At 40.0% G+C, this 26,844-nt stretch overlaps 1 protein-coding gene across 4 annotated transcripts in view; it reads left to right on the forward strand.

The window, feature by feature from the left end:
* Positions 1–26,844, forward strand: part of LARGE1 (LARGE xylosyl- and glucuronyltransferase 1) — a 291,802-nt gene that overhangs the window by 238,606 nt on the left and 26,352 nt on the right. For all 4 annotated transcript variants that reach the window (XM_064455719.1, XM_064455722.1, XM_064455713.1 and 1 more), the window contains 3 exons: positions 8,154–8,266; positions 9,739–9,864; positions 18,837–18,992. In XM_064455719.1, coding sequence (XP_064311789.1) covers positions 8,154–8,266; positions 9,739–9,864; positions 18,837–18,992 — 395 coding nt within the window. The remainder of the gene's footprint in view (positions 1–8,153; positions 8,267–9,738; positions 9,865–18,836; positions 18,993–26,844) is intronic.

Here is a 26,844-nt window from a genome sequence, read left to right on the forward strand (position 1 = left end):
AATTTGTTGATAATTCACTCCAGGAAATATTTCTGGAAGGTAGTATGGGTAGGACTACACTCTGGCACCTCTTTCCAGTCCTTCAACACTGCATCAGAAGACTTCACACAGTAATATTCTCACACGCCCTGATGACATTCTCCAGTGCACACAACACAGACCATCGGTTCCATGCTAAAAACTCTCCAATCTAGAAAATTGTTACATGGCTCCCTCATAATGTTGGACACTGAGAAATGCAAACAAAATAATTGTTATGTCTAAAAACCAAACACCAACTAGGCCCTCAGAGACAAGTACTATATAGTATGAATGTGACCAGCCTGCTCAGTAAAGAACTAGACCCTGAACAGTGTGTGTACAACCACTCCGTAGTCCTTGATCTGGGCAATAGGGATCACTTCTTGGAGTGGATGTATTTTAAAATGTAGATTTAGCTACTTGTCGAGGTCTGATCTCCACAGGTCAAAGATGAGTACTTATAAATTAAGAAAGTTCAAAGAAAATACAGGAAAATCTCCCATAAAGTTGGGAAAAATGGCTCCAGGAGGTTGTCTGGGACTGAGTCAAGGGACAGTTTGATCATAGCTTATTAGTACCTGCAGGAGAAGATAACATTTCTTAATATAGGGTTTGCCAATTTAGCAAATGTTCAGCAAGATCAAATGACTGCAAGTTCAAAGACATGTTCAAATTAGAAATAAGGGAAGTATCCTTCATCAGGATAATTATGCATTGGAATAACTTATCAAGTTTGTGATAGATTATCCATTATTGTAAATTTTTAAATCAAGACTGAATGTTTTTCTAGAAGTTATGCTCTAGTTAAAGCAAAATTTTATTTTGAAAAATCTTATGGCTTCTGTTATGCAAGAGCTAAAAATTTTCCTTTCTGACTGTCACTTAAATATGGATTTAATGGGGACTTTGTTTTCCTCTCAGTTGAAGTCACCTAAGCACCCAGGCAAATGAAATCACAGATAACCTGCCGTGTAAGGACTTATTGCATTTTTAGTATTGAAGAAAGGAAAAGTTCTTCAAAACTTCGTAGAAATTTTCCACATTTCGCCCATGTTATTTTTCTTTTTAAGTCTCACATTTCAAAGTGCTTTATAATAAGATGTGTACCTGACCATCTTTTTGTTAGTGTCAACTTTTGGCACCTCCATCACGACTTCCAGATGTGTACAGAGATACACCCCAAGTAGCTGTTGGGTGATCCTTGTGTATTGCAGTGATGTGAGACACATCTTTGAGACAGTTCTCCTCTGCTCCATTTAGATCGGTCATTGCCCTTATGCTGCAGCAGAGAGAAGCTGGAACCTCCCTCCTCTCTGCCTTTGCTAGTCTGAAGTTAGATGTGTTATCTGAGATTTATAACTTCTGGATTTCTTCTGAGCAAAAACTTTCCCAATCTTTTGAATTTCAAGAGAATTTAATGATTTGCTTCTTGTGGGGTTTTTTTCCCCTCTTGGAAGCCATCTCCCTAGTTCATCAACTAAGAAGACCCTGGAATATTTGCTTTCCACTGCCTTTAAAATGTAGTCTCTCTACCTTATATGCTGACAAGGGTCATGGAGTGCAAAGGCTGTAAGAAAACTGAGGAGTTTTTTAAAACCCATGTAAGGAGCTTTTTCACAGATAGTTTTCATCTCCTACAACTTTTTGCTCAGGGTTCAGGAAACACAGAGATTCAATAAAGGTTACTATCCTTACTGTCTTCCTTGACACCCAAAGCAAGTAAAGCAGCTGAGAAAAACTCTAGCTTTCCTTTCTGGCTTTGATAATAGTTGTCTTTTTGCCAGCCATGTTGTTTTTAATTATAGGATTTAGGAAAACTTTATCAGCAATTTGGGCAGGAAAGTGTATGACTTCACACCGCTTGGGATCTATGTAAGAGAAGGCCAATTCCTCCAGTTCGAGAGACAGATTTTCTTCGCTGACCTCTGAGAGACCTACAGAATTGTTACTTCTCTTCACAAGACACTGAAAGATAGGAGGGGAGAGCATTACTTAGCAGAATGGTCTTTAACTAGGAGAATTTTTCCTCCGTAGACTTCCTGAAAGACTTATGGCTCATGACTCCTCTCCCGTAGACCTTTTAGACTCCTGAATCAAGGATATTTTTCTGTAGAAGCCTTTGGGGCTTAAAGAAAGTTGGAGAAATTCCCCCAGAAATGGAAGTCATTAAAGAGAAGATACAAAGCATATGTATCTTTTTTCAAATTGTTCAGGAAGAATAGCGTCTAAACAACAGAGAAACAAGTACAAAACTATTAAATTCTGAGCTACAGTCAGTAGCTCTATAAGTTAGAATCATGCTCGAGTATGTCCTTCATCTTAATTCTGCCTAAGGAGAATCAGCATACTTTGGAAGAGAGAACAAAGAAAATGAAAGTGTTCAAATTCATTAAATGGTCATCAGAAGTGTGAACAAAATGTTTATAATGCTTCAAGAGGAACCATGCTCCCAACAGAGTGTCTGCACTACATTTCAAAATGCACTCAATCACAGCTTCACTTTCAATCCAAGTGCAGAGGAAACAAGGACCATTGCATCCTGTCACTGTGCCTGGATGGACACCCACTTTCCATTTCAAAACAGCTTCTCAGCCCTGTTCGGTTTTCTCAGAGGAAAGTTCAAATATGGAGTCATCATTTATTCTCAGTTAACACATTGTGCACCCCTGCAAGTTTTTATTAGATTTTTTTACATTGTGAATGGCTTTTTTGGGGAAAAAGCCTGATGCATGTAAGTTCATAGTTAAATGATGTATCAGGATACTCCAAAAATGTGTTAGAATGACAGTCCTTTGGTCATACTGTGTTAAAAGCTATAGACATAAGCTGTGATTTTATTATACTAATAATACAGCTAGTTAGATTACAAGCAGCAGTTAAGAAAGATGGTCCATAAAATAGAAAAAAGAAATAAATGCAGTGATTTTCATCCACACAAAGACTTAAAACAAAGATTTAAAAATGCTTATAGTGGGTTTTGTGGAATTGCAGCTTTAATTCAATTTTTTAATCCCTAACAGCCATATACTTGTGTTTTTCTGTTTGCTTTTGATACTATGGGTGGAGAGCAGAGGCCACAGTCAGTGGTGTGGAGGTGTGGTGCAGTGGATTCCAAACGCAGTCTGCAGCAAAACTGGTCATTTGGGCCCTGATCCAGCAAAGGCATAGTTGCATTCCTAGCATTACACACTGTGACCAATTCTGTTGATGTCAGGTACAATAAATTGGAATTAAAAGAAGATGCATAAGTATTTACTAGAGTACTGAGCAGTCAGCACTGTCATGGTGCTTCTCCTGGGAAAGCAGAGCTACAGCCCCTTCCATAACACCTAAATCTGAACTCAACTTTTTGGTGCCAAATCTGTGTCACAAAACATGGTAGCTTATTGTTGTTTGTACTGCCTTAAATATCTGGGTCAGTTATTTATTGCAGAAAATCTCCATTATGTCAACCCTTTTAAACATTATTTCTTACAGCATCTAAGTCTCAGTGGTTTGGTGTGCAATCTTTGGTATGCTGGTTAGGTATTGTAAAATCCCAGTAAATTTTTTAAAACTCACTATTGCTTTATAACATATTCTGAAGAGTGTCTTGCCTGTCTTTCTCAGATATTGTAATGGTAACTACTCACTCTCCATCTAGATGGTTCTGTTATAGGCTTAGTTTCAAGAAAAATTTTTAAAAACCTGACAAGGATAGGCGCTGAGATGCTGCTCACATAATATGGCATTGCCTCAACAGCTCACAAAAGCATCCTGTTCCACCTGAAAGAAACAGGCATGGTAGTGTTTGCAGAAGATTATCTCTTAGTAGCTACATTTTTCCCCCACAGCACTGAGTATTTTTCCAGCCGCCTTAAAAGGACCATTGTAATAAATTGATTGAGTTTGAAAGCTTGTCCAGTTTCACTATAACTTCTGTAAGTGATTCTGTTCTATCTTAAAATGTTGTTTATTACTTCCAGCTCTACTATATATTCCTCTCTGAATTTCAAGAAAAGGCATAGTCTGTGCTCCTGAAATAAAAGGTGAAGATTCTTGGTAGCATTCCAAGGGAAATTGCTGATGTTTCTGCAAACTTTCAATGTACCATTCAGAAAAATGAAATTAAATACTTCGTTCTGGAGCAGATTAACAAAAAAACACCAGACTATTTTGCTAAGATGGCTTGAAGCATCTACCAAAACCATTGTTTAGTCAAAACATTGGAAAGACAAAAACTTTTATCCATATTGAATCAAAAAATGGGAAAAGGACAAAAAAATCAGGTGACCACCAGTGTTTTGTTAGACCCAGAATACATCAGGTCTTGTAACCATTTTCTATAAGATTTTTAATTTGAATCAATTCAGAAGTGAAAAATACTATTTCAGAATAAGTCAGTTTTTAAAATGTGCAAAAAAAAATTTGCAGTATTTCTGAACTGAAATGTTTTAGTCAAAATATGTTAATTCAGATTTTTTGCCCTGTTTTCTCTGATCTATTCACCAAATTCTTGTTTGTTTGTTTGCTTGTTTTGCTTTTGGGGATGGGGTTTTTTGTGTGTGTCCTGAAATGACATTTTTGAGAAACTCCTTTGTTTGTTTATTTGAGCAATTCAGAATCTGTCAGGTTTTGGTACTTCGAGCACAGTCTCATCAAGCAGGGAGAGAAAATGCCATTCAAGTAAAAACTAGACTAGGACGTGTTCCACAGATTTAGTAATAATGCATTATTTTTCCAAGAGCTCTTTGAGATAGTTGCATCTCTGTATATGCCTGAACTATTTCCTCAGGATAAGGAAAATAGGGTGTTCTGTGGCTGATCATAATTTGTTTAATACTCATGAGGCATTTGGGTTACCACTTTTCTATTTTTGTTTATTTGCTGCCAAGCTGTCCCTTTGTTTTTCTCAGGTGGGTTAGGGCAGGAAAATGCTGCACTCGTCAAAAGATGAGAAGTCCCACTGCCTGGGGCCAGATGTTGATAAAATATTCCTTTGATTTCTTTTTTTTTCTTCTCCAGTCTCTTCCTCCTCCAGCACAGCAGCTGAGAGTTAAGTCCCTTTTCCCCTTATGTTCAGCTGTATGTCATCTTTAATTTAGCCTGAGATTTCAGTCAATTTGACTCTGAGGGAAGGGGCTCCTGAGGCAAATATTTCCCTTTCCTTATTTCAGACACTTTGCCTGCAAACGAATTGTGTAGATTGGGGTTAGTTCATTTGTTATGTTTGCTTTTCGTAACAGAACAATACAGAAGTAAAACTGAAGTGGCTCTGTTGTGAAGGAAAAGTAATTTTTCCTCTGCATGAACTATTTAAAAGTTCCCAACACACATGCTTTTGCTTTGCTTTTGCATTAAATAACACTGATTAGGTGAATAGTATTAAAATCTCCTCTTAGTAAAAATCTCTTATTCTCACTAATACTAACTCGCTATAAATATTCTCCAGTAGTTGCTTTTAGAGCAGCAGTAAATCAGAATTCCATAGTGCAAGAAGCCCTGAACAGAGGCTCTACGAAGGTGCTAAACCCAAGCCCGTAGGTGAATTAAAATAGAAATCACATCAAAATTAGTCTTGACGATGGAACATTAAAAGCTTGTGAATATTTTCAATAGCCATGATTGCATCATAATTTAATACATCCTTTCTCACATATATTCCAGCTTTTCCACCCCATCTGCCTCTTTTACTCTCAGCTGCTACCATGATAGCCCCTCAGGACACCATAACCTCTTTAGCTGCAATGCCATAATCTGCTGCTAGCGTAAGAGTGGAAGAGAAAAAAAATTGGAGAATAGTGCCTATATTAAAACATTTCCCCTTTTCCTTCTCAGACTGGAGGCTTAAGGAAATTTTAAAAAGATGTTTTCTTGTCTACAAATTATAAATACTATTATGTTAGAGTTAATTGAATCTTACAATTAGTCCTTATTTTTCTTAATAAAGGATCTCTTCAGTTGTATTTCACTGTTGAAACAAAGCTGACAGTTCTTGCCAGCTAGGAAAAAACCACTGCCAGAGAGGAGCTTATCCCACCGGGTTTATTGCTGCAGCGCAAGGAATCTGCTTCGCATTGATCTAGAATTTCAGATAATGCACAATGGCTCTCTTAGAAGCTAATGCACACACACTGCACACTCAAAGTAGGCTTCAGTTACGCTGAGAGAAGACAAACGCACTGGCAGAAATATGCTGTAGCATGTTGTGAAAATGTGTCCCATTCCAGTGCAACAGCTGGACGCAGAGAGGTTGACTGAAGATGAAAGAGGATCCCTCCAGTACAGGTTCCAGCATCCTTGGGAACCAGATGGACTGAAATGGAAAACAGAACTAAAGTAGGCCACAAAATTCACTGCCAGAAGACGTTTTCTTTTTATTCATGGGAGTGCCAGGTCTTACTAGAAAGAAATTTGCCATGTCATAAAAACTGAAGACAGGAATCTCCTTTGTTCTATCCCAACCATTGCAGGATTATTGCGGGTATATTTGCTAATCTTTGTGTAGTCTGATTTTTAAAGGCTCATGAAATAAAGCATTTTATCTGCCATTTTTAGGTTATTTCACCACAAAGGGTTTAGGAGAATTTTTCTTAAGTGTTTGGACTGCATTTTCTTTCTTATTCTCATTACTTTTAGTTTTATCATCCTAGACTCCCTTGGGCAGCTTTTCCCAGTGCCTACTTTTTGCCATTCCATACTCTCCTGTGTAGCTGTTATGTTTCTCTACAGTTGCTGTGATATTTTTTTTTTAAGGCTTCTTGTAATGTCACTTGCAAATGTCATTACTATTCTGTTTGCTTCCCCCTTCCACTAATGAAGATATGAAACAACACAGAACCTATCATTGCTCTTACTGGGGACTTCCTGTCAACCTGCTAGGCTGCTGTTTATTGGTGCTCTTCCTTTACGGTCCTTCAGTTTGCATTCATTCCCCATGACAGTACCTAAGTCTTTCCAAATTAATTTTTTCAAGTAAAATTTTCTGAGACAGTGTAGGAAAGGTTTTGCTGATGCTTCAATCCAGCTTCCTTGCTTCTGCTATTTTCCCTTCTTCTACACCAGGGATTTTGTCCAGACAAAAAGCAACTGAGGAATAACAAACCATGTTGAGATATCTCTTTTCCCCCTTCAGGTGTAACTTTCTGATCTGAGGATCCTGCTCTATGAATATTTCCTGCCTTAAGGGTGGACACTCTGAAAGGCTAGGTTGCAGCCAGCATTGGTGATCTGTTACTCGGAAAAGTTTCAAGGGTTGCAGTCAGATGTGTCAGGTGATTAACTTCTTCCTAGGTGGAGGAAAGGCTGCAATTTCATCTTACACAGTATATGTATTGCATCCTATGCAGTAAGTATTAAGGACCAGATTTCTCCCAACACACATTGAGTAAAATGTTTTATATGAGTGACAAAATTCTCTTTTTCTCAGCATAATCTCGATTTCAGGCCAGATAGAAATTAATTTAAACAGTGGTGTTTTGGAAGAAGCAGATCTCTATTCAGTGTGAAGATGGCAGGAGTCATACTAGATAAATCAGGACTGTCTCTACACTTTACCTGGTAGACAGTGACTTGACAGAATAGCCTCTTGGAGCCTGTAGCTTCTCAGAATAAGGAGCTGGAAGGGTCTTTCTGGAGTGTTAAGAGCTTCCTTCTTTCTTTCTTGTAGGATATTGTCTAATTCTCTTTGGAATGATAATGGCCTTTGGATGGAGTTAACCTCCGTCATGTGAATCACCTGTATTGGTTCATTTTGTAAGGAATAATCCCAATGCTAATGATGTCATAATGAAGTCAAGCTTTATCAGTTAAGGAGACTACTAGAAATACAACATGTTTCTCTTGCTTCTCCCCAGTTTCACTCCTCTCTGGCTACTTTAGCCTTCTTGCAAGCGTGTATAACCTGGCATTCATCTGTATGCTGTCTCTCCATTTCTTCTCTGCAGCCTCAGGGGAAACTTTCTTTTAGTGGTATCTTGAAATCTGAAGCCTTTTTTTGTCAACCTCCTGTGTTAGCACAGGGTAAGGACTGTAGTTTCCAGATCTCAGCTCATATCCTTGTTTTAACTGCTGAGTCAGCACATGGACAGGATGGGCCTTGTCTGGCATGTGACATCATGGCTTCTCTTGTTCTCTGCACTGTTTTCCTTCAGGGGTTATCTTGCTGCTTCTTGATAAGTTACGGAAGATGAAATGGGAGCAGATGTGGAGGCTCACAGCAGAGCGGGAGTTGATGAGCATGCTGTCTACTTCACTGGCTGACCAGGTAAGTTGGACATTGCAGACGAGTGGTACAACCACAACTCCATGGATTGATGAAGGTAAGAAAGGGAACGAGGACGAGATATGGGAAAAGGCAGGAGAAAGATGCCTGTAGTCATCATTTGTTGAATCGTTCTGGGGAAAACATGGAAGAGAGGAATGGAGATTGACTCATCAGGTTTCTCTTACTACACTGACATTTTTACCTCCTCTGCACAGATTTCATGAGATAGACAAATGTGGTTTTCAAGTTTTAATTTTTTGTCCTCCTTTCTTTAATATAGAAATTTCCAGACACTACAAGTCCAAATATACTATGTCTTTTCTTATAGTTATTGTCTAAGCAGACTAGTTTTAAGAGTATCCAGATAAGTCTTTACTGTGGCTGATGACTCCCAGCAGTCTTTTAATGTGCTCCTTGCCACAACACCCCTGTGAAGCACTGCTGTCTCCCTGTCACAGATGGGAAACTGAGGCCAAAGGAAGAAATAATGTGCCTATACACAGAAATGCATATTTACTCTCTTTGTGCATCCTGCCAGCTCTCATTTTTGAATCCTGAAACCCAGTTAATCTAGTACAGGACCTGAACCAATAAGTATTGCTCAGCAGATTGAGTGTCAGCATCATATTTAGATATTTCTGATGCTTCTGAGCTACATCTGGCTTATGACCAGACACCAGTAAGGAAGCACGCTGCTTACAGTGCACACAGAGATGTGCACTTTTGTACAGTATCCTTACAAGTTGATCCAAGAGCTACTGAAGTTCATTAAAATTATTTTTGCAACTTCACTGTGTTTTCAGTCAGGTCCTGCATTGCTGTCTTATACCTGCATGGGGCAGAATTTTGCAGAGTGGACCAAGGTTGCTTATGTCTTACCCTAATACCTTAACCACAAAACTGTCCTCATAACTTACGTCGCCAACTGGATGGCTGCACAGAGGCAGAACACGTTCTGTCCCTCATGGTGTAGGCTGTTCTGCACGCCCTTTCCATGAAATGCCTAGAATACTTGTTGCAACAATGAAGTGCTAGCTAAAATCCCACATAGTAATTCACCTTGAAACAGCACAACTTCCAGGACCACTTTCATTCCCTTTATTGAAAAGTGATGCGGTACTAACAGCAGGCAGTTTGTCATTTACTGCATGTTACTCTCCCTGGTGACTAAAAGAGGAACCGCATCTCTTGCCAGCAGTACATGGGACATGTTTTGAAAACTTCGCTGGAGTCCTTCAGCTCTTTGTGTCAGGAGAGCCCATTCCTCTTGTTCAGATCTACACATCGCCCCTTAGATTGTTAGCACCATCTATGGAAAAAGAATTACGAAGCAAGGTTTGCAGAGTTCAGCTCACATAACCATTTGCATTTCTCCCTGTGAGGGGGAGAAGGACAGTAGGCTCAGGGAGGGGTTGGGATCGCCTCACTGTAGAAGCAATGTACCCAACGGTTTCTCTGGTTTTGTCTGCTAGGATATCTTCAATGCAGTCATCAAACAAAATCCCTTCCTTGTCTACCAGCTCCCATGTTTCTGGAACGTGCAGCTCTCTGATCACACCCGTTCCGAGCAGTGCTACAGAGATGTGTCTGACCTGAAGGTATGTTTTACAGGAGGTTGGGTGGGTGGTATTTGCAACAGAGAATACAGGACTCTGCTGTGACAGAAAGATGAAGCCTGTTAAGAGGAGGAAGACTAATACATACAGGACACCCAAGCAGAGGAAGCAAATACGATTTCGGCTTCGTGCATTTTGAGTGCTAGGAAAGTCAAAGATGGATGCAGCTTTGGCATTTGGCAAGGTGCTAGAGAAGTGCTTCGCCTTCTTACATTCTGTACCTGTCATCTTTGCCACTGCACCTTACTCCCGAGTTCCTATTGCTGTCCCAGTTCTTAGCTCTTCCTAGCCAAAGAATACAAAACTTTTTTTTTTTTTTGTACTGGACAAGTTTGAAACTCTTCAGTCAGCATCATTTAATGGAGTGAAATTCACAAAGAGGGTTGGACAGACCCTAGCTGGAGATACATTAGCCAAAATTTAAAGACCTTGCATACTTCATATTTAGCCTTTTTGTACACTTGACCCAACCACACTGCCACTCATTTTTCCAGGATTTGCCCTGAGTAGAAACCTTTTAATTCCATGAAATGAAGCTATAGTATCAGTTTAATAGCACATTTTTCACCATTGTCAAGTAGAATATAAAAGCAGGTGGATTTGAACAGATATGGGTAAATTAACATCAATTGTGCTGTGGTCATTTTGAAAGGCCAGACTGAAATGTAGCATGCAGAGAGTTCAGAATTGAAGCTGATTGAGCTTCTACCACGTGTACAATAAGACTGGCTGGCTAAATGGCAGTAGATCCGTTCAGAGCAGACTATGGCATCAGAGCGCAGTAAATATTAGGTAGTTTTTGGCAATTCATTTTAAAATTCAGTTAAAGTTCATATACTTAATTTATGTTTTGAGAATGCTTTAGTAAATGAGGTTAAAAAAAAAAAAAGAAATTAAAAACAGAGAACTGTAGAATAGGTTGCAAGGGACCTCTGGAGACCATCCAAACCCCACTCAAAGCAGGACCAACTTAGATCAGGTTGCTCAGTGCCTTGTGCAGTTGAGTGTCAATTCTCCCAAAGGCTGAGATTCCACAACCTCCCTGGCCCCTTGTTCCAAAGTTTGACCACCCTCATGGTGCAATATATTTCCTAAATCTAACCAAATTTTCCTGTGTAACAATTTGTAGAATAACAGCAGGTGTGTTCAGTATAAACACTAGATACTGGATGAATATAGGAAATCAGTCACCCTCGACACGCTGATTTCAAAAGCTGCACTTCCTAAAAGACAGAAGATCTACTACATGGGTTAACTGACCTGTCAAAGCTGGCCAGTATTGCTTGAATTTCATATATAAAATATTCACAACCAACTATTCAGTTGTGGTCCATAGAAGACAGCTTTAAAAATTTGATCAGTATACTGGTCAGTACACTGATCACTAAATGTGTTATGATAGGTGTTTGTAGGGCAGGATCAATGCAGGGACTTAAAAGCATCATGGTTTTATGCCTGGTAACGTAGTGCTGGTAGAGATTTTAATTCTGTGCTCATGTTGGGAATCATGTATGACAGCAATTGCAAGGCCTGAAACAATAGGAGAGATGTAGTAGCAGGGAGAATGTTTTCTAAAAGATGAGTTTTAGAAAAATGCACCTCCTACCTGGGAGATCTCACAGTATTTTTCTATGAATTAGAGGCTGATGTTAATTCACGTAGTCCGCTGAGACAGATTGGATTCAGCACAAGGTTAAGACACATATTTACATGACAGAAAGATATCAAAGCTAATAACTGAGGATCTAGGGCTTGGTTCAATTGCCTAAACACAGTTTGAGTCACCATAGATACTCTCAGGTACCCATATGGGACTGGCAGATACAACATAGACCTACAGGAGACGATACACTTTGGCAAGGCAGCTGATGGGCAGGCAGGATAACCCTGAGGTGCTTTCAGGGTTGCCATACAACTGTATTTAGGTAGCTGAACTGTGATCCCCATGAGTGGTTTTGGAAACTGGTTAAGCTCACCTCAGAATAGACATCTGACAACTAATCAGGCAAATCAGTCTCTAGGCTCCAGTGACTGTATTGACTAATGTGCTTCAGGTGTGGGACTTCTGGCTCGTATGTAACACCTACAAGTAAGCATTTAGTAGAAGTACCTTAAAAAGAAATTGAATCCTTTATTCATTGTCGATTAACTAATATATGTTTACAAGTATAACTTAGGCTTGGTTATTTATTAACATATATTCTATCACACTGTCAGTTCCATTACAGCATAGGCAATGAAGTCTAAGATGCATAATATACTTTCTGGTCTGAGGTATTTAACTCAACAAGGGATGCAGACACATCAGCAATATCTTCAGCTAAACTGGTCTTATTCACACTGCTAAAATTATCCCCTTAATACTGAATCGGGGCTGAAATTCTTTGCTTTGAAAGAGAGGACAGAGCCCTGTCTAGTGCACATAAGCCCCCTGGTTTCAATAAAGCTTTTCCCATATTCAGCAGTTAAAGAACTGGCCTTCAGGCAGCCCTGTTTAAAATTCTTCATACATTTTTAAAAAAAAAAAAAAGCATAAACTAATTAAAGTTGTGAATCTGCATTATGAAAATTAGCAGAATTCTAGTTCTGAAAAGAAACTGGCTGGCTTGGTATGTGGTCCTCTCAAAAAAGCAACAAATATTATTAGCCTGAGTTACAAAATATACTCTTAGAACCACCAAAGTTGGTCAGTTCCATGGCATTTAACATAAATTGTGTGACACAACGTATTTGGCACATCCTGTATTTCATGGCAAGACTGGAATAAGAAATGAGGTAAAAGAAACCTCCAGATTAAAAGGGAAAGAAGGATGCTTTGCATCAGTCAAGAATATCTTGAAATGAACAATTTTAGTAGAAAACAAAGAGTGGGCTAAGAGGAAGCAGATGCCCTTTAGTTCTTTTTGCCAAGTGAGCCAACTGCAGTCTCTGAAGGCCAGAGGTGTTTATTCTTGCATGGCATTTGTTACACTTTGGAGAAACACCCAGGAGTTGTTATTGAAGACTGACCAAGAGATGTGGAAGTGCTAATAGTCATTCTGTGCAGGCATCCGCTGTCTGTCTTACTTATCTCAGCTCCTCACATGGTCCCCAGTAGCCCACAATGTCAGTGGACAAGCGTGTGTGCTGTGGGACCATGTCTTGCTGGGCTTCAAAGTCTGTGGGGATCTGCCTGGAAATGAGGTTCTTTTATGCATGACACTTGCTGGGTTTGGCCCTGTGTTTGCTTTCCTTTTTGGTTAATAGTTTGTTCCTGTCTGTAAGCAAATCTCAGTTACTATGATTTGGCACAAACCAAATGGCACGAAAAATCCTATGAAAGAAAGTAATGAATTGTGATGCCTCTGACAATGAATCATGACCTCACTGAATGAGTCAGTCATGAAGAGAAGTCTGGTTGTCAAGGATACGGATGCTATTTACACACAGAGAATCTGGTAATTCACAATCACAAAAATCAGATGCCGGACTCTTCAATGGGAATGTATCAAATTATTAGTATTTACGCCCCCACCCATCAAAATAGGAAAATGCTTCAAAACCTGTTGATGACTTTTCAAACTGGTTTTGAACACAACTGATACTAAATTAACAGGTAGATAAATAATGAACCTCATAAATTCCCCGTTCTGAAATTGTGTTATGTGATTCACTGTGTCCTCCTTGGGAATGTCCTCCACAGCCTCTTGTCCATAACCCAAATACATCATTTCAGATCTGCCTCGAATTTGACCTATTGCACCTCTTTCTATCCCAGTCCCTGAGCCACCCCATGCTGTCCAAGCACCTCAGCACTGATCTGTGGCAATTCTGGCATTCTGCCACCTTGCACTTCTTAATGCCAACCAAGGAAGAGCTATGCTGAGAAGAGTAAGGGCTCAAGAGGGTTAAACATAACACCTCCCTTGAATGAACATCAGAGTCAGTAAGGTGCTTCCGCTCTGCCAAAAAGGGAGCACTGTGGTATTATAGAGGTGTTTTAGGAGTGTTTTTGCAGGCAGGAGGCCTCTTTAAACATTGGTACAGGACTTGAAGGGAGAGCTGCAAATCCTTCTGAGTTAAAATTGAGAACTTCGAAAAGCACAAGATGGGGACAGTCTGTCAGCTTACTGCCATACAGTATAGGCAGTAAGCTGGGGAGTAAAGTAATCCCTGGGACCATGGGCATCAAATCAGGCAGGGGAGGGATTTGAATCCCATATCCAAAAGCAGTGCCTGCACCTCTGGGTTGCTGGCTACTCCAACGTGAGCCTCTTTCACTTACATAGTTCAGAAATATCACTCTGAAACCTCCCTGATGACATTTGTGTGAAGTATTTGATCCTTTCTGAGGAAATTGGTTCTTCTACTAAACCATTCATTTCTGATAAAACACAGTTTAAAAATAAAGTGTCTAGACATCTCTAATCGAGACATAAGTTACACATATGGTGCTTGTTTGCAATGTGCCTTGGGACATATTTAAACTTTTCAATATATGCCTGAAAAAAAGCCTACTGAGGTGGCATTAAAATGGCATGTATAGGTGGCTTTACTGTGCAGATTTGCTGAATGCTTAATTCCTGTTGATTTCAGTGGAAACTGTCTGGTTGCCTAAACAAGGAGTCTAGTTTTTAAGCAGGAAAGCTCCCCACCTACAAAATACCACTTTTACTTATTTACCTAAATTGTGACGTGCTCATGGGCTTAAGAATATCTGTTCAGCGCTTTGCAAAATTAAACTTCTTTAGGCTTAAATTTAAGCTTAATTTCTTCTTACTTTTTACCCCTTCAGCCTGGAAAGTAGGTATATAGGTATACAGGATATCCTGTATTCTCTGATTTCATAAGGGCTGAAGCAGGGTGAGAATTATCATGATATGTCTTTGGGTAAAAAATGGAATAAATTGTGGTTAAGGAACATTTGGCCAAATAGTTCTTGTGGAGAGAGAAGATGCTTCAGGAGAAAAATGGATAAAGATACCTGTAGAATTAATGTTGTGTTGAAGATTATTGTTTAGCGGTTTGAACGTAGGATTTGATATATTTAATCTCCCCAGAGAGGACAATGCAGCTGGTAACCTAAGGAGGCTTGCTGGGATTTTTGTTTTCAGTGTATTTCCATGCAGATAACTGACCTTAGAGCCCTCTCATATACTCCACCGATATATAAGATCCTATCTCAGATCCCATTGCCGGTCTACAAGGCTCCAACTGTGTCATTTTTTGAGTGCTTTGGGTCAGAACCTGGTGAATAAATGGGAACTACTAGCACAGTTAGTCTGTTTCACTAGGGCACAAGTGTATGAAAGTATTCCAGAAGGCTGGCTGAGCGTAATCAGTGAGTGGTAATGGTTGCTGATTAACTAGGATGGTATTAACAGAAATGTAGATAGTGCCAAGTTGCTTAATGACAACTAACCAAGTGTTAAAGAGGTGTGGAATTTTAAGTTCTGATCTTTCAGTACATAAATTGCTAAATGAAGATTAAGGAGCATGTTTTCCTAGTTCTCAGGAGGCCTTGATTAAGAGTGGGTAGGATCCATGGGGCAGCCTGAAGGCTAGCACTGTTTCTGAGGTGTCCACCCAGATAATGGCACTGGAATTTTATATGTTCTAGCTTCCTCCGTAAGCCAACAGAGCTTTGGAATAGCTTAGAAACTAGGAGGGAAAACAGAAGAAGAAATAAACACAGTATTATGGTTCTTCAGTCTTAGAAAGGGGATGTTGTAGTAATGAGATTTTTAGTTTCTAGATTCACTTTCTCTTTTTAAAGTTGAGATGACGCTCAGTCTGCAAGTAAAGTGGATTCTAAGTCTGACTTTTTTGTTTCCTTCTGATTTCCCTGTAGTTTCTTTCCAGCTGATTTTTTTTCTCTAATCAATTCACTGTTGCCCACAATAAAGTTTCTAACATAATGGCCATAGCTTTACCTGTGTAGCCATTGTCTTCATCATGTACCTCACTGATGCCCATGACGGGCTATGCAAGGACATCTTGGCCTGCACAACTCCTGCTATAGCTGATGGTGCAATAGACCGAATCAGACAGCTGCAGTCAGAACTGAAGGTGAATGTGTGGGCTGACAGCAAAAAAAGAATATGGGCTTTGGATGTAGTGTTGTCTGTCATTGGCTAAAAGTCTTGCTGCTTTTTGAAACCTGCTGTTCTTTCTTATGCTTTCATATATCACATAATATTTATCTAATCATGTTACATTTGAAAAGCAGCCTGCTTTTTCACTAGACCTGTTTTGTGGTTTTCCTACCTCAGGTCATCCAGATGGTTGCATAATTCCTCAATGTTCTTTAGCTGCATTGGCATGTGCTGTCTTTCTTGATTAAAAAATCAGCTTTTCTGGATAGTCATCAGGTCCATTCAGCTTTCTTCAGTTCACTCCAGGCTCCCCTGACATCGGTACACAGGCAGCATCCTGACATATTTCAAATCTGATCAGATCTGAACCACCAGCTAGGCCCTTGACACGTACCAGCTTTTACACACACAACAGATTTTGAAACACAGCAGCAAAGAGCCTCTACACTGACAACTGCAGTTGTCTGGCTTTGACATCATCCCACACACAACTGGATAGAGGCACCAACACCAGTACTTGGCTGTGATGTGACATAGCGTGTGCTGATGGGAAATTCCTGCAGCACCAGGGAGCCTGTCCCGTAACAGTTACTGAGTTTATCATCATCAAGCCATTTTTGTGCTCATGGTCCCAGGGTGAGTGGTCAGGGTGCTCGGCAGGGGGATAGGGTGCTCATGAAGGCATCCAAAAGGAAACTCACATGAAGTGTATGAGTAGTAGGGAGAACACACAGAAGATTGTTCTTAGCAAGTACTTTTTGTCCCATTTGCCAGCTTCTCAGCTTTCTTTGATCCACTCTTAAATAAGTGCAAGTTACCAGCAGACAGTTGCTATTCGATGCCTGCTTGTAAAAATGCATACTAGTACCATGTAAAACTGTTAAGTAGCCCTTTAGGTTCCTTCAGCCCTATGCTTCTGTTATGTGTGTCTGTTTCCCCGAGGTAGGATTCAATCGTTGAGATTTTTTTGCATGCAGTTAATGCCTTTTGCTGCAGTTAAATGCAATGGATGAAATATGTCAAATTCTTTTCAAAGAAAGGAGATTTTGAAGACCCATTTTTCAGTGGAGGAAATCTGTCATCTTAAATTTATGTCCTGACCTACGTAAAGCTCCTTCTGTTTCTGTGGTGGTCTGTTTTCAGAACGTTGTGTTCTGAACGGTGTGTTGTGTTTCTGTCATTTTTAGCACATGTTGCAGCACCATGTTATTGCAGTTATTCCACACTTCTGAACATATGGACAATGTAAAAGCAGAAAAGGATGTAGCATTACCAGGGAAAAATATCTACACCAAGTATTTTTGTCCAGATAACTTCCCAGATTTATACAGTGTGTATAAATGCATTATGATCCTGATTTAAAGTGTTCCTATAACTGGAAGAAGTTATCTGCCAATTTCTGAAATTATCTTTTTCCCTACAGTTGCTTTTCTGTCACTCTGTGTATAGTTTTCTGACATTCGAGTAGCCTCAGCAGTGAAATCCCAGGAAGGGATAAAGCTTTCTCTATGAGGAGATGTTTTCATTGGTGTTGGTTATGTAGGAGAGACTGCCATAGCTTTTATGGCAGCATAAATACTCAGTGGAGGGACTATGTTGTTTGCTGAAGTTAGTACAGGAAGAATTCAGGCTATGTCCTGCTCTTTCCTCCCTGAGTCCACTCATTCAGCAACAGAGAGCATGATTTCAGAGGGCTCCCTGATATTGTGGAATTGTGTTGCTGACACCAAGGGAACTGCGTTCATGCGCTCTGGACTCTTTCTGTTCTCTGTGCTGCACTTCGGCTCTGTGCATTCCCTCCCACAAATGTTCAGAGCAAAGCTTACTGCGCGACCGTCTTGGCAGCTGTCATTGCAGCTCTGTGGCTGTGTGTGAGTGACACAGTGCCGTCACGCAATTAACTTAATGGATTCAGAGAACCTCCAGAACCCCTGGCTTGGAAATATTCCCAAGGGAGACCTTTTTTTTTTTAATCCCTTTAGAAGCCGCAGGAATAGAACTGAATACCAAGCATTTGGTGGGTTTTTTTCCTTATGCCTAAAATATAGCCTATACAAAATTAAATCATTCCTGCAAGCCACTTTTGGCTCTCTCTTAGTTTTTCCTTAGGGCGCCATTCTCATTCACATTGGCAGCACTGCAAAGTTGCCTTGGCGTAAATGAGAATCGGGCCCTTTATATCAGCATTAGAGTTAAATCTAGGCCAGTGTGAGACTTATCTCCCATTAGCAGAGGCTAAATACCTGCTAGAAATTGGAATTCGATGGATGAAGCATTGTACTGCGTCACTGTGTTGTGTAACGGAACTGAGATCAGTCTTCTTTAAATGAAGCAATGGCAAAAAGGAAGTCAGAATAAATTCAGTCCTTTCTGAGGGGTGTAAATGGGTGTAGAAATTAATTTCAAGCTTTTTCTTCTCAATACCTAACCAGAGAAGATCCTGCCTGGCCTGAAACAGTGAATCAACTTCATTAGCTGAAACAGTCATGTGGGAATCTGAGATGAATGTTTAATACCTACATCCCTGTGTCCCTTGTCCTGCCACCTTCTTCAACAGAGTCCATAACCTATCAGGTCCATGATTAGAGCTGTGGCAGCATTTATGAGGTGCTGCATCACAAACTAGAGCAGCACCCTAACTCAAATGCGCAGGTTATCCTAAGGAAGAGTTTCAAAGCACGTCACCTGTAGAGTATGCAGTTACTTGTGAACATGGCAAAGCCTTCCTGATAAAAAAACAGAAGGGAGTCTGTGTAGTTTTGGGGTTGGTGGTTTTTTTGTTTTTAAAAGGTCAGCAAACTGACCACGACATAAAAAGAGCAGATAAAGCAAATCTGTATTCTAACAGCAGGATGTGTTTTTTCTTTTTTTCCCTCTGAGGTGATTCACTGGAACTCACCAAAGAAGCTGCGAGTGAAAAACAAGCATGTGGAGTTTTTCCGCAACCTCTACCTGACATTCCTGGAATATGATGGGAATTTGCTGAGACGGGAACTCTTTGGCTGCCCCAGTGAGGCAGACGTGAACAGTGAAAATGTAAGTGGGATGTCTAGGTCTTGAAGATTTAAAGTGTGTTTCATACAAGGCACAGGCTACGTGAAGACTCGGAGGGTTGGTGGTGTGGGTAGTGCAGTGCAGAGGGACTCAGGAGAATTGAGGTCAGTGCTTGGATTCCAAGAGTGACGCTGTGCAAATCATTTAATCTCTCTGTGTCTCTCTTGCCTGTAAAACTGTCGTATTAATCCTGCCTTTCCTGTGTTTTCTGTTGCTTTTTTTTTTCCTGCCTTTTAAAAATCCCGGATAAAGGTAAGACCACAAACTGAAAATGGGGACTTGGGCTCTTAATTCCATTAGGCAATTCTGCAAATCTCACCCTTAGACATAAAACTTTACAGGGGAAGGTCTTGTTTCTTGTTGTGTGTTTCTTCAGCATACAGTGATGTCAATTTTGGCTGGTAGATACTAATATACAAATAGTGAGGAAGAAATTAAAATATCAGGACTGCTGGATTTAGGTCTATGAGCTTTTGCCATGCTGCAAACTGTAGAATGAGATAATACCTGAAGGTACACATAGGCTGTGAGACCGTGCAGCTTTTTTCTGCACTGCCCCCAACCAAACAGAGCAGTGTTTAGGTGTATCTGCATAAAATTTGCAGTCAGAACCTGTCAGACAAAGCAAATCCTTTGAAAATGGTTGAAATCAAGGATGTTTGCATGCAGTTGTTCTTGCGTGTGTGCGCCCGCATTAGTACACATAGTTCCAATGTAAAAAGCTGTGAGCTGAAACGTGTGTACACAGTTGTATATGAATTCCTTGGGTATAATCTGGTCTCTGGAGATTTCTAGACCACGTACCAATTTTGGCTACATAGTCTGAAAGGAAATAAAAAGGAACCTTTAACATTTTTTATCTTCAAGAAAAAAAATTGTAAAATATACAACATTCTCTATATAAAAATCAATAAAGCGAAGACAGTATCATGTACACGTTAGCAGTTAAGAGGTAACTGGCAATCAGTAGCATCATTGAGGCTTGTAGTGTTTCCATTTAGTCTGTGGATAAAATGACCACAGGAAATGCCATTCCCAGTTTTTTAACTATAGCACTCAGAGATTGGATAGATATATTTTAGCCCAGGGCATGGCTTCCCAGGTACTTATTTGACCATCTCACTGTCTTCTGAGAGGAGTGAGGAATGGTGAAAAACTGGAGATAAACATTAACTGGGAGAGAGTGAAGCAGGGATGAGAGAGAGAGAAGGCGAGCGCACTGTGAGAGCAAAAGCACATGGAGAAAGAAAATCCTCTGCAAGAGGGAGAGGCTTTTAGACAATCAAGTGAACTGAATGTTTTAAGAGACCACTAAGAGTCTGATGGTCAGAGACATCAAGGTACAACAGACGGAGTAGAGGATAGGGTAGGAAGGGAAAAGAGGACTGAGATATTAGGGGAAAAAAAAAAAGAAAAAGAAAAAAATCAAAACACACCATCATACTTTAAGAATGCAGGTTAAAATTATACTGAATTTACAATATGTTGTGTGGGTTTGAAGAACAGAAATGCAACCACTGACTTGTTGCATTATTTTCCAGAGCTCTGTAAGTCTTTAATAAACAGATTTATTCCAGACGACAAGTTGCTGGGGAGCAGTGCACAGTGAATGCAAGTTCTTGCTGCTGAAAATGGCAGTCCTGAAAGTTTAAAATGGCTCATTTTACTGAACTTGTATCTAGTTGACAGACACTGGAAATGACTAACTGTTCAAGCCTGTTTCTTATTCAAGACAAGTAGAACGCAATATGGTATATGGTATGACTTGTGTCTGAAAAAGAAATGTAACTCATTCTTCCATTTATAAACAGAAAAAAAGAGATACTGGAAAAGAATGAGCTAGACGTACAAAAATACGTGAGTCCTAAATTGCCAAAAGACACCAAAAAGTTAACAGCCTTATATCAAAACAATCAGACATAGGAAAAAAACTAACTTCGAATAGCTTCAGAGCAGTCACTAAGCAGAAGACTTTGGTTTTTATTAGTTACCTTTGATGTAAGCTCCCCTCTAAACTTGACTATGTCCTTTCCATTGTAGGATACAAAAAGCAAATTTCAGCTTTGAAGTTATGAGACCCTAAGAATAAGATTATCATGAAAGCCACTCTTTCTCTCACTCTCTGTCTGCTGTAGTACATACAGTGTCACAGGAGTCTTATTAAAATACAGTACATTCCCATGATTGCAGGATAATCTTCAGAAGCAGAGCATCTTGTAAGGTGAGCAGGGAGCCACTGCTTGTCATTCCTCCCAGTACAAGAACTAGGGGGCATGAAGCGGAAATAGCAAGTAGCAAGTTCAAAACAAAGATAGACATTTCACCTACGATGTAATGAAGCTTTGAGCAGGAGGTAATGTTGCTAAGAATATACATATGCTCAAAAAGTGTCTCTTCATGGAAAGAAAATTAATCAGGGGCTGTTAAGCTTTGGTGCAGGAAGTCCTTGGACCCCAAGTTCAGGACTAGGGGAGCGTTCTGAGAAATCATCACTGTACACTCGCCTTGCTTTTACACTCCTCTCTAGGCAGCCAGCTCACAGCCAGAGACAAGATGCTGGGCTAGATGGACCCTGAGTCTGACAAGATGCAGCCATACATTTCCATTAAGATTCCTAAGAATATGCGTTACATAAAAGGCTATACTTTCTGCAAAGTCAAGTATATATAAAGTAGGAATTGCTATTTAATTTATCTTAATACCTATTATTTTTCCTTTCTTCTCTGAAATGTGACTAGCAGCCCCAAAACACAATCAGGCTTTATTATGCTAGGCATTGTATATGGGTAAAAGGTGCTCCTTCGGCTGCCTGTGCTTCTCTGCACTCTGGACCAGTGGACAAAACGTTAGAATAGCTCTGCTGGTTTTACAATCAGAGAGAATTACTTAAGCACTAAATGCACTGAGCCCTGTTGTGAAAGAAGCAGTGGCGTGGTGTGTGTCTGTCACTCACAGTCTGGCTGTATCAGACTACCCTTAAAGTCTTGCTCCAATATACCAACGATTGCTTCTCTACAGTTTAATATTTGTAATGAAGTTTGCAACCTGTAATTTAGGAATCTCATTTGTAATGCAAATATCTGTAAAACATGAAAAGAAGGCGTGGCGGTGGGTACCACTGGGCTGGTTCTGTTACTCTAAGGCCCTTTTACACTTCCCATCAGTACTGAGATGGCCTTAAAATGAATGTAAATCATGTATCCTCACCATTGAGGAATTCTCAGTGCCAGAGAGATGTAAAGGGACATTAATTTAAAAGGTAATCAGACCTTATATTAATCTCTCTCACACTTCCTCTGTGTATGTGTGTCCGTGCATGTATGCTTAAATATATATGTCTATATGCATGTGGAAGGTTTAGTACTTTTCTAGTTTTTTAATGTTTGCTAAGGAAATATAATACCACAGACTGAGTTTTAAGAAGCCTAAAGGCAATCTTTGGATCTTATACTGCATAGTCCTGATCTAGTCAGTTGGTGATCTTCAGCTGCACCAAACACCACTGCTATTAGGTTCCAAAACATTACAAATGGACATGAACAGAACAGATAGGGCTCTGAAACAGAAATATTGGAGGCAAAGAAATACAGACGGGGTAATTTTTCTGTTTATGAAAAATGCCTATATGTATGTCTGTGTGTACATACATGATTCTTCCTTTCCTTGAAATATTCAAGCTGAAAGACCCTGTGTGTTGCAGGGACAGGCTCTGGACAGGAGCCTGCCACACACTCCTTGCCTTAGAGCAGAACTTTAAGTCCCCTTTATTCAACATGTATTAAAATGAGATTACACAGAGCAGACTCTTCTCAAATTGGTATTACAATCACCCCTTTGCCTTTTGTGCACATTCTGGATAGGAAATTCAGAATATGAACCAAATCCTCCTGTAAATACAACCATTGACTCAAGTGGCCTTTGGAGCACGTCCTTAGTCACTCCATTCTACTTCTTCCGTGCTGTTGCCCCCTTCTCAGTCCTTTCTCATCTTGATGAAATACAGAAGATTTTAGGGAAACCCATGCAGGCAAAGCTCACAATAATCTCAAATTTGGACATTTCCTGTTGGCTTTTAATGCTTATGTCCAGCAGTTCATTCTAAAGGACCTACTGTAAAGCCTAAAATATTTCAACAGGATCTTTTGTGTCCCAGCCTATCTATAGTTATGCTATGAGGTAGATATTGATAGCCTGATTTTAGCACACAGGCACACACTCAACCTTTTAGCATTCTCATAAAACTTCTTTCCTGCAGACAGCTTCTCACCAGGTACTTCTGCCAAAGCATTAAATTTGAAGGTTGAATGAGGTGTCCCCTATTAGTGAAGCCTGTGTCCTGATCCAAAGCCCAGATCAGTGGGAATTTTATCACTGATTTCACTCAGGTTAAGAAAAGGACAGTAGTTTTCCATTAGCGAAGACTTTCAGAAAACACAGGAAAAAAATCCTTTGCAGATTTTTATTTTCAGATTTTCAAACCAACAATACAAAGAAACCGTGTAAAAAAAATGAGTTGTTCCTGAAACACTTGCTTAGGTGCATATTTACTTACTAAATGTGCTTTTACTTATTTACTTTTTTTGTGCAAAACCAGAGATTCTGAATATTAGCAAATGGCTGTGCATGCCAGCTTGTAATATCCAACAGGAGAGCAGGAGATTCCAGCAATGTACCACATAGTTTAAGCTCTACTAACAAATTTAGCAGTTTTTGAATGTCTGAAAATAGCATGCAAAGGGAGCTTCCGAGTCAGTATCGGGGTGCTGAACTTGCAGTCAGACTGATGCTTTGAGTACCCTTTGCTGCTGCAGAATTTCAGAATAATGCACCATTTGTAGGGCTGGGATTTGAAGTTACTGTTTTGTCATGACATAGTTTTTCTCTGGTAATAACAGATGGTATATGGCAGTTTTGAGGTGGAATCTTGACTTCCCCTGCTGTTTGTTTCTATTATTATAACTGTTATTGTTATTAAATGCTGAGCTGGTAGCCTATCCTGTTAGTTGCCTGAAAGTTGCCATTATACAGCTTTCAACTGCTTATAGTATTGCTAGATGGGGGATCATGTGGACTTAGATATTTTTGTCATGTTAGTATGCCTCTTTTTTTCTTTTCTTTCTTTTTTTAAAGTGAAACATGGGGAAAAGCTTGGGAGGTTTGCCCACACCACAAGTTCAATGACTTCTTCATGGAAATACTCCATACCTCAGAGAAGGAACCGAATTTTGGGCCAGAAACGTGTCTTTTGCCAACCTGGTGACTAATCAGGCAAATTATAATGCTGAAAAATCATGGTGTACACATCATCAGTAGTGTTTTCTTTGACTTTAAGGAGGGTCAGATCTCTGGAGACTCTTTCTTGGGAGTGTGCATGGATACGTCTGACCAGATTATATATATCTCAGTGACACAGCAGAGTTGAGCGTGCTGCAGGCACCTGGACAAAGACTGGCATTTTCTGTCACTGTTTCTTCTGAATGCTCCATTCCAAGTTCTGACTAGACAGTAGAGCTGAGAGCAGGAACATATTTGGTCTCTGTTCTGAGGGCCATCCATTGCCCTCAGTGATGTCCAGACAGTATGGAGGAGAAAAACTCCAGATTCACTTATAAAAGGGATGAAAGCTAGATCAAAGGCAGAAAGGAAAATGTTACTTGAGACATAGGTTCTGGAGAGAGAGTGTTTGGAGCAGGAAGAGGAAATTACTATGATGGGTCATCACAGGGTAGGTATAGGGAGTCGGCAGAGTACTTGAACAGGGACCATGGGATTAGAAACAAGGCTGGGACTGATGTAGACTGTGGAACTTGCCACCACACAAGATGGAACAAGGCTAGGAACAGTCTAGGGAAGCAAAAGTAAGGAGACAACCTTTCAAGGCACTGTGCTGCAAGGGACGTCTGGGAACAGCTCAGTTAAGAAGGTTTGGCGGGGACCTGGGGAAAGGAGGTGCAGAGTACTACCGAGATCTGACACCTGCAGCTGAGATCAAGGGAAGTTGTACTTTGTATGTACAGAACCTTGTAAGATGTTATGCATGCCTAAAAATTGGGTTCTTAATTGTGTTGATTATTGTGGTCAAGATAAGTCATTACTTCCATTTAGCAAGAGTATTTGCTACTTCTTACATGCTGCAGCAAAATTCCTCTTGCTGGGTAGGCTTGCTCAGACACTATCCACTTTGTCCTTAGCACAGCTTTGTTTCATAGAAGGCTCAGTTTGACCCATAGCAAATGTACAAAATTTTATTGCATGGGGGGAGTATAGGTTTAATTGATGTAGGATTAGTCTGGCTTTCATTACTAATCATTGAAGAAGCCAGAAGTACTTTATGTAGGTCATCCCAAACAAGACTTAGCGAATGCTTTTTCCTCCCTACATCATCATCTGCTTTGTTTATGCCATGCTAAAGGCAACGGTTAATTCACACACTTTGAAAGTGCAAAGTGTTGCAATCCAAATTGCCTACTGGGGGGAACTGGGACAGCTACCCAGGAGGAAATGAAACTGCTGCAGTTTATAACCAGATTATGGTTTCATCCTGGGCTGGTGTTAGTTTTCATCTCAGTGGCTAAGCTGAGTTGATTTTGTGCTATGAATCTTAACTGCGCACACCAGAGAGAAGGAGAGATGATCTGAAAGTTAAAAGTTTTCATCTAAGCTGCTCAGTTCCTGTTGTGTTAGCATGATACTGAGTGAGTGATTTAAGATTAGTGTCATCTCACCTCACCTTATACACTTGATGAGAGAGAGTTGCTTACATTAGGGTTTTTATCTCCTTCCCCAAGATCTAAATAGCCTCTAGACACAAATTGTTGTTTGTTGGTGGTTTTTTTAAAATATCGCTAATCCCTAAGAAAATACTTCTGATCCTGGATTTTGGATTGATCTCATCAGAGATGAAGTCCTATATATTTTGGTGGGAAGTAAATTGTTTCTGCGATACAGCAGTTAAAAAAACCCAAAGCCAATCGCAAATTTGCTTACACTAAGAACAGCCTTAGGAGGGGAGATTTATGAGCAGACTAACCAGTTCGCTGGTGAAAGGTGCGTGTGGTTTGCCGTGTATCATATGGGTCTGCCATCTATCACATGGATAGAAAACACCACCTCATCTCATACAAATGTATTAGTCAGACAAGTAGACCTGGTAAATCATGACGATTTAGAGTAGAGTTGAATACCTTCTGGCCTGCCTGTGCCTCTCTGGCCAGCCTAGCTTCAAAAACTGCTTTTCCTGATATGAAGTCTGATCACCTGCCGCAGCTGGCTGCCCAAAGCAGTAACTTAGCATATATCTTTTTATGTATTTTTCTCTTTGTTTTGGCATTATTCATGCCATGGCTGCCATTTCTATTTCTGAAACAAGTAACATCATGATGCTAATGAAAGGATTTATTTCCCACTACAGTATTTCCTAAGAGAACATCTACTGTACACAGTCTGAAAAGAATACATTTTTCAACTGTGAGAGTGTTTCCTGGAGGTGACATTTCCCACATGCTCAGTGGCAAGTAGCCTTAGCATTGAAAATCTTGTAGAAACAGTGAATCTCATGCTAAGCAGGTACTTGCTTATGAGAATACATGCTGTCATTCTCAGGTTGAGAAATCTTTGCTATATTAGGCATATTGTTACAAGTATAATGGAGGGGCTCATAATGGGGATGCCATCTTTTTATCAAATCCAGCTGGTATTAAGGTCTGCATTCTGATGGTGCACTGTGTTTAAGTAAGCATCTGTTTGCATAGATCTGTCAGCATTCCTGTTATAAACCCATCTTTTCATGAAGGCATAATGTGGGCGCAAACCTTAAACGAAGCTGTAAGTTCTT

The sequence above is a fragment of the Phalacrocorax carbo genome, chromosome 1 (assembly GCF_963921805.1).
Source record: "Phalacrocorax carbo chromosome 1, bPhaCar2.1, whole genome shotgun sequence".
NCBI classification, from domain to species: domain Eukaryota; kingdom Metazoa; phylum Chordata; class Aves; order Suliformes; family Phalacrocoracidae; genus Phalacrocorax; species Phalacrocorax carbo.